Source organism: Zingiber officinale, chromosome 2A (assembly GCF_018446385.1).
Source record: "Zingiber officinale cultivar Zhangliang chromosome 2A, Zo_v1.1, whole genome shotgun sequence".
Taxonomy (NCBI): domain Eukaryota; kingdom Viridiplantae; phylum Streptophyta; class Magnoliopsida; order Zingiberales; family Zingiberaceae; genus Zingiber; species Zingiber officinale.
Window position 1 is genome coordinate 127,024,838 of NC_055988.1, and position 7,965 is coordinate 127,032,802.

General features: G+C 39.3%; 2 protein-coding genes across 2 annotated transcripts; one reads left to right on the forward strand and one right to left on the reverse strand.

Moving 5' to 3' along the window:
* Positions 1-2,649: 2,649 nt before the first annotated feature.
* On the reverse strand, positions 2,650-4,669 carry LOC122042254. The gene is made up of 2 exons (XM_042602270.1): positions 4,420-4,669; positions 2,650-3,342 (listed from the first exon to the last, which is right to left on the reverse strand). Exons 1-2 carry the CDS (start codon positions 4,442-4,444, stop codon positions 2,909-2,911), a joined length of 459 nt encoding a protein of 152 aa, XP_042458204.1. The 5' UTR covers positions 4,445-4,669; the 3' UTR covers positions 2,650-2,908.
* Positions 4,670-4,704: 35 nt separating this feature from the next.
* On the forward strand, positions 4,705-7,674 carry LOC122042255 (putative pentatricopeptide repeat-containing protein At5g08490). Its single transcript, XM_042602271.1, has one exon. The coding sequence runs from the start codon at positions 4,853-4,855 to the stop codon at positions 7,601-7,603; it is 2,751 nt and encodes a 916-aa protein (XP_042458205.1). The 5' UTR covers positions 4,705-4,852; the 3' UTR covers positions 7,604-7,674.
* The last annotated feature ends 291 nt before the right edge of the window (positions 7,675-7,965 follow it).

Sequence of the window (7,965 nt, forward strand, 5' to 3'; positions counted from 1 at the left end):
TCTTGTTGAGTTTGTTCCTTATCACAATAAAATTGACTTGGATTGCTTTATCTTTGAATGAGAAAGGAGATGCCCACCATGAATAGTTTCCTTGTGTTTTTGAAGCTATGAAGAAAGGACATTTGACAGAGATTGATATGCACTTCTATGCTAGAGATTCAAAGTGTTTACTTTATTTTCAAAGCCTAATACTAGGAGCCTTGCCTGCATAGTTAAGCAAGCTTTAGCTATTGGTGAAATTTTACTAGAGTTGATTCCCATATTTTTGAATTGTTTGACTCGTAACACTAATATGTCTTTCATCTCCCTAGATCAAGCAACTTCATAGACATTATGAGTAAAAACACCAAGAAGTTTCAATGCATTAGTCAGCGGATGGCTAAGTCATGAGAGTTGCGCGATATGCATACCATATGTCACTTATACGGATAACTTATATTACTTCTCGCAAGGCAAGTGTTTCTTTTTTTAATCCTAGTCTTTAGCTTTCAGATTAAGAAATGGTTATTTTAGAGAGTGGATGTTGCTCTCAAGTTTTTTAAAATTTAAACATCATCAAGTGGTTGCACATGGAATCTGATTTCTTAAAGTAAATGATTTTGTAGGATGTTTGGGACATGGTAGGCAGGAAGTGATGCTTAAATTATAGTTGGAAAAACAAAAATAAATAGGAGAGATTCCTTATGCCTGATAAACTAAAAAGAACCACTAGAAATTGTCTGTCCCTTATCTCTTTCCTTTTTTTCTTTTTGATAATTCAAGTGGGTAGGCTTCGTCCGACTAATTTCGGAGATAAACGGTCTTTCCCTGTGATTTGCCTATCGGATAAATCTGGAGAACTATATATGCACACCTTTTCTCTTTCCTTGCTTTTGTTATTGGTTGGTGTACGTCTTCAGAGAGTTGCAGTTTAAACTCTGTAGATCTCTAATTGAGGATCAAAATCTGGTTGCAATTGCATCAACTCGATTGTCAATCAAAATCTGTTATGAACTGACCTTGATTTATGGCTAGGAGAATACATATCAAAGTGGGGTCTTCAATTATACACAATTTCTTGTCCATTCACTTGGTATAATGTTAAGTGGTGGGTCATTTGATGGCTGTGTGATTGTGATTTTTTATCATCATCATTTGGCCTTTCTTTCTTCCATTCTACGTCTCTATTCCAACCTCATTTGATTTGAAGGACATGGTGGTAGCTAACTATTCCTTGTCAACTTCTATAGGCAATTTTTTTGGGGCACAAATTAAAAATTAAAAATCAAAAGAATGTATTGAGATTGTTATTTTTTTTTAATCAAAAAAATGTTTCATCCCATCCGTCCCTTTTAACATGATATAGTTGTTCTCGTTCTCCTGCCTCATGCATTAAATCAGGTGCGCTACAATGTAAATGTATAAGTGAATATGGTTAAATCTACATTGTATTGTAGAGCTATGAAATTGTAATATACTTAACAATTATAAAATCATAACTATAATGTGAATAAGGGATGTTGAAAAAAAAAACAGAGGTGTCCTTTTAATTTTTGCTAGATTTTTTGTTCCTTCCATAAGAAGTTGATCAAATTTTAAATTTTAATGGTGATAATTTTAAAGGTGTGTTCTAAATTTATCAAAGCTAATCAAATCGAAGACCGCTTGTCTTCCCAATTTATTTGGGCGAAATATAAACAGACGATCACTTGTATTTAGAGTTGTAAATGAACTAAGCATTCGTGAATAAACTTGATGTTCGACTTGATAAGAGCTTGTTTTATATTCGTTCAATATACATAAGATTAATTAAACAAATAAATTTGAACAACTCATTAAACTAAACAAACAAGCTTGAACATATATGTGTTCAGCTCGTTAACGTTCATGAACAATATTCACGAACCATATTTATTAATAAATTTTTTTCAATATGCTAAATAAATAATAAAATAAAATAAATAAATAAATTTAAATTATTAAATTCAATAACTAATCAAACAAACTTGAATTGAGAACTTGATAATATCTAAATGAATCAAGCTTGAACCAAGTTCGAACCGAGCTCAAGTCAAATTTCAAACAAACTCAAACTCATAAAAAATAAATAAGTTAAACTTGAACATTCATTTTAAAAGTTTGGTTCATTTTAAACTCAACTCAGCTCAACTACCTTATCAAACAATCTTGAACACTCCAAATCTCAACTCTGACTTATTTCCCATCCTTGTATTCAGAGTAGGATGCACATTTCCTCTAATTGTTTCAAAGGCGAAATATAAACAGCGAAATATAAACAATTTATTTGGGCGAAATATAACCAGGCGAAATACAAACTGTACGTAATTTATCTCTCTTCGCACCTAATTGTTAAAAGCATGACCTTCTCCCCTTTATCACGGAAACAATAATAAAAAGGGCGTTTGTTTCCTATTTTATTTAAATCAAAATTAATTTAAATTGAAATTATATTTTTAGACAAAGTTAGAATAATAGTCCTTGTGTATTTTAAAAATTAAAAAAATAAAGGATTTCTCTCTTTTTTAAAATTTTATTTTTTTGTATTTTTCTGGTTAGTGAAAAAAATTTTAGTAGCCATTGACAGCGTGGACTACTTCCAGAGAGAACAATAAAAAAATTTAGAGAAAAAGACAGCCATAACAGATTTCATGGGCTATAACTAATTATTCAAATTCATCTTCCAGACGGTTTCATTAACTGTTTGGGCCTACTGGAAGATCTCCATCAGCCTCTCCGTCTCCGCATCATCCCCTGCACCGCCTCGTGCCTGCAGAGCCTCTCTGCCCACGGTGGAGGGAGCGGTCGTGGGACCTCGCGGGAATGAGGCCAGGCACCGCCGGCCAGGCCTCGTCGATGTTCTGGACGATGACGGATTCGCAAAGGAGGCGGCCACCATGGATGCGGTGGATTAGGACGGGGATCTTTTTGAGGACGGGTTAGATGCAAGGATGAAGAGCTTACTCTTGCCACCGATCTCTTCTTCCAAGTACTCGTACTCGACTTTCTTCAGTTGTAGGGCCACCCTCGCAGGCTCGTAGGGGCATGGCAATTTCCGATCTCTTCTTCCAAGTACTCGTACTCGACTTTCTTCAGTTGTAGGGCCACCCTCGCAGGCTCGTAGGGGCATGACAATTTCCCGAGCAGCTTCACATCGGCCATGGATTGAAGATATCGGAATGCATGATGATTGAATTGGGCCATGGAAGTGTGATTTTACAGAGAGGAAGCAGGCGCCAATCATTGGTTCTTCCGGGGAAGAAATGTAGTTTTGTCTTGTAGTTCTGTCAGCTGCGTCGGCTTCGCATAGATTGTATCGAAGGCGACGTCGACATGGGCGATGAGCTGGCCGAATTCTCGCAGAGGGTTATTGTTATAAAAAAAATGATTTACAGATGTTCTTCACCGAAACAAAGAGGGAAAAGAATCAAAATACAAAAAGAATTGGTAAAATTGCATAATCAAGACAAAAAAAAGATAAGAAATAGCAAGGATAAACCAATGAAATACGAGTTTTTAAAATTTTCATGCAAGCAATTTACTGGACCAACATGTTTAATTCAAGAAAATCAGTGCAGGTGGCCCTCAGATCTCATAGCTTTTCAGAATCATCGAGGCTTAGTATATGAATTTCCAGATTGATCACATTCACGTGAATACTGAATAATAATAATAATAATAATAACAACAAGAAGAAGAAGAAGAAGAAGCGATGCCAAAAATGGCGTAATCAGGTCGGGATGTGAGAGTAATCAGCAAATGTGGTCAACACTGGAAGAACATAAAAGCCTCTAAAGTTGTAAGATTTTCCATCATCGGGCATCCATAACCAGTAATTGTTAACACAAACTACAGCAAGAGAGAATCCGAGCCAAAATGAGAAGATTCGTACACATGACAAAATAGCAACCATGATCAGACCTCCATTGCTTCAGAATGAGGAAAATAAATTGTCGAGACACTAATGAAGAATCAGGGTTTGTTCCATTACTCCCCCAAAATCGCTTTTGCAGGAACCACTTTCAGTGAGAAATGCGTTCTATGAGAGCACAACACCGATACACACTATCCCACCTTCAAATGCATTGGAAGAAACCCAGATGCAAAACGGCAACGAACACGAAGAAATCAAGCACGGAAAGATCGACAAATCGAGCCAAGGCTGTTCATAGATAGGATGTGAGCAGAGTTAATTGTCGAGACACTCGATGAAAAATTAGGGTTTGCCCGATGTTCCATCTGAACAAAAGATCTATTTTCGCAGGGAAGACCTCGATGAAAAATGCATGTACAGGAGCAAAACACAAAATCGAAGAAAAGCTTTCGAAACGAGCAGATTAAAGATCAAGTACGTAAAAAGGAAGCAAATTTTTCAATATGCTCGACGAAGAAACAGATCCACGAGAAGAATGGCTCACGAACCTCGATCAAATAATAGACGAGTCATGAGGATGAAGAGCAGGCAGAGCAACAAGCTGCATCGCGGCCGCCATATCAAAACCCTAGTTTTCGCTATTTGCAGATTGAGCAGCGCGATCGAGGGAATTATATAGCACAGGCGAAGCGCTGTTACACCCAATATGGCGGTTCGTAGCCAGAAGAATAACACGCCCGTTATAAATATATAACACGAATCCCTCTCAAGGCTTTCCGCCGCCGCCGCCGGCGGTGCCGATCAACTTCTGGCGACCTCCGACTCAATCCGATTCCCTACAGAGCGCCGCTGTGTCTAAAGGTTCCTCTGTCGGATAGCAACAACACGGATGATTGATTGGGTGCAGACCTTGGCTCAGAAATAAAATGCTGGATCGAGGATTTATCCAGTGAGATTGTACGACCTTCAACTAGCAGTTTGATGTTTCAAGCATGCGCTCTACGAGTATCCATCCAACTGAAGTTAGCACCCATTAGATCTTTGTACTCAGCTTTCTCTGGTAAGGCGCTTGCCATTTCTAATGGCGTTACTCAATCCAACACCAGGGATGCTTCTCAGCTGCTCGACGAAATGCCTCTACCAGATTCTAAAACCTGCAACAAGAGGATCAGGTGTTACACATCAGACCATGAGCATTACGCATCTCTGTCAATGTTCAAAAGGATGCTTAGTGCCCAGTTGATGCCGGACAGCTTTGCTCTTGCTGCCACCATCAAGTCTGCAGCGGGGGTGACTGTGCTTCTCGATATGGGGCCTGCAGAAGCCATCCATGGGTTTGCAATGAAGACGGGCTATGTAGTCTTTGCAGCAGTTCAGAAGGCTATGATAGATATGTATGCCAAGTTCGGTGCACTGTGTAGTTCTCGTCGGGTGTTCAAGGAGATGGATAACCTAGATTCAGTTGCTTGGAATGTGCTTTTGACAGGATATGCTCGTGCTGCACTTCATGATCAGGCATTGCATTTGTTCCTAAGGATGCATGTGTGCGGTGTCAAAGAAAGTAAGCCTGATGCGATAACTCTTGCTGTAATTCTTCCAGTCATTGCCAAGCTAGATCTTCTGCAATCTGGACAGAGCATCCATGGTTATGCTATAAAGATGGGACTGGAAGTTGGTACTTTAGTTGGGAATGCACTTGTGTCAATGTACACCAAGTGTGGCTTCGTCGATGATGCTCGTAGAGTGTTCTTTCTCATACCTTACAAGGACATTGTCTCATGGAATTCGTTGATTGGAGGGTGCTCACAGTGTGGGCTCTTTGATGATGCTCTCACAATGATTTCTCAGATGGTGTCAATGAATTTCTTGCTGAACGAAATCACAATTGTGAGCATCCTCCCTGTATGTGCATTTCTAGAAGATGCTTCGCGCTACGGCATGGAATTCCATTGTTACATATTGCGCCATGGTCTCGACACTGACCTTTCTGTTTGTAATGCACTCATGATGTACTATTCGAGAATTGGTGAGATGGAGCGAGCTGAATGCGTCTTCGGTGAATTGGATATGCGGGACCTAGTGACATGGAATACCATGATTGCTGGATATGCTAACAATGGTTGGATTTCAAAAGCATTTGCTTTATTGCAGCTGCTGCTGATGAGTGGAAGAAAGCCTGATTCAATCACTCTTGTAAGTGTTCTTCCATTATGCACTCAACGATATGATCTAGAAGGGGGAAAGAGGATACATGGTTATGCATTTCGTCATAACCTTCTTTACAAAGAAACAACCTTAGGAAACTCCATTGTTGATTTATACGGAAAGTGTGGCAAACTAGAGAATGCACTGCAAACATTTGAAGGTATTAAAGAAAAAGATATAGTGTCATGGAATGTAATGCTCTCAGCTTATGTTGATAATTGTCGGTTGGAGAAGTTTGTTAACCTGCTGAATCAAATGAATCATGAACAAATACATCCTGACTCTGTAACATTACTGAGTGTGATTCAGGCTGGTACTTTAAATGGCAGAAGGAAAGTCAAAGAAATTCATGCTTATGCCCTCCGGTCTGGTTTTGTGAGCCTAGTGACCGTCGGCAATGCAATGCTCGATGCATACACAAAGTGCGGTGACATTGAGGATGCACATAAATTCTTCAGCAGTTGGACAGAAAGGAATCTCATCACTGGTAACACAATGATTTCGGGCTATCTGGAACATGGTCGTCCAGATGATGCAAAAATGGTTTTTGTTCAGATGTCTGAGAAAGATGTAACGACTTGGAACGTTATGATTCAAGGTCACGCACTATATTATTGCAGTGATGTAGCTTTTGTTATGTTCCATCAGCTGCAGAATGAAGGCTTGAAACCTGATTCTCTGAGTATTATGAGCATCCTTCCAGCTTGTGTGCGTGTGGCTTCTCCTTATCTGATAAAGCAGTGCCATGGCTATGTAATTCGCACTCATCTAGAGGACATTTACCTTGTAGGTACTCTTTTAGATTCTTATGCAAAATGCGGAAGCATTAGTGATGCATACAAACTCTTTCAGGCAAGCTCCAAGAAGGACTTGGTAAACTATACCGCTATGCTAAGCGGCTATGCGATGTATGGATTGGCAGACGAAGCAATCAGGATGTTCTTTGATATGCTCGAGGCTAATGTCAAGCCAGATCATGTTATAATGACTGCTCTTTTGTCAGCTTGCAGTCATGCCGGTCTAATAGACGAGGGGTGGAAGCTTTTCGAATCCATGACCGAGAATCATGGTATTAGACCTACTATGGAGCACTATGCTTGCATGGTGGATCTTCTTGCACGAAGAGGTCGATTAAGAGAAGCTTATGAATTTATACTTGACATGCCATGTGAGGCTGATACCGGTGTGTGGGGAACATTACTCGGTGCCTGTAAAATTCACAAGGAAGTTGAAATAGGGCAGCTCGTGGCAGCTAAATTATTTGATGCAGAGACTGAAAATGTTGGAAATTATTTGGCGATGTCTAACATTTATGCCGCAGATGGGAAGTGGGAGGGTGTCGAGCAGGTCAGGAGACAGATGAAGACAATGGACCTTAAGAAACCGGCGGGATGCAGTTGGATTGAAATCGCAATGAAGAGGCATATTTTTGTGGCTTGTGACCTATCTCATCCGGAGAGAATCTTAATTTACAGTATGTTGAGGACATTGGATCAAATGCTCAAGGAGCCACTGGAAATTATATGATCATTTCACTTCGACCAAAAAGAATATGGTATGCTTTATTGATTGAGAATGGTAATTTTTTTGAACTTGATTTAAGCATGTGAAATAATATTAAAAGATAATTAGGGTCAGGAGGATCATACTCACTTCTTAATATAATAATATTAATAAGTTGTCCGGTAAAATCTTATCAATAATTCATGAGTAATATATATGAAAATAATAATTGTTAGCTCCTTTTCCTCCTCACTCGGGAACCTCCTCCTTCACAGGTCACCTTCGGTGGTTGAAGTCGTGAGATCTGAAATAGTAACACAGGTTAGAATTAGGCTGACTCTTCCGGCACAACCCTTTGACTATTAAATCATTAGCCATTTAGAAAG

Bases quoted from the DNA above. Each gene is read 5' to 3' on its own strand.
- LOC122042254 (XM_042602270.1), bottom strand. From the start codon at position 4,444: ATGACTCGTCTATTATTTGATCGAG. The intron at 3,343-4,419 runs GTTCGTGAGCCA...GAATTCGGCCAG, and splicing joins TCGTCTATTATTTGATCGAG to CTCATCGCCCATGTCGACGT.
- LOC122042255 (XM_042602271.1), top strand. From the start codon at position 4,853: ATGTTTCAAGCATGCGCTCTACGAGTATCCATCCAACTGAAGTTAGCA.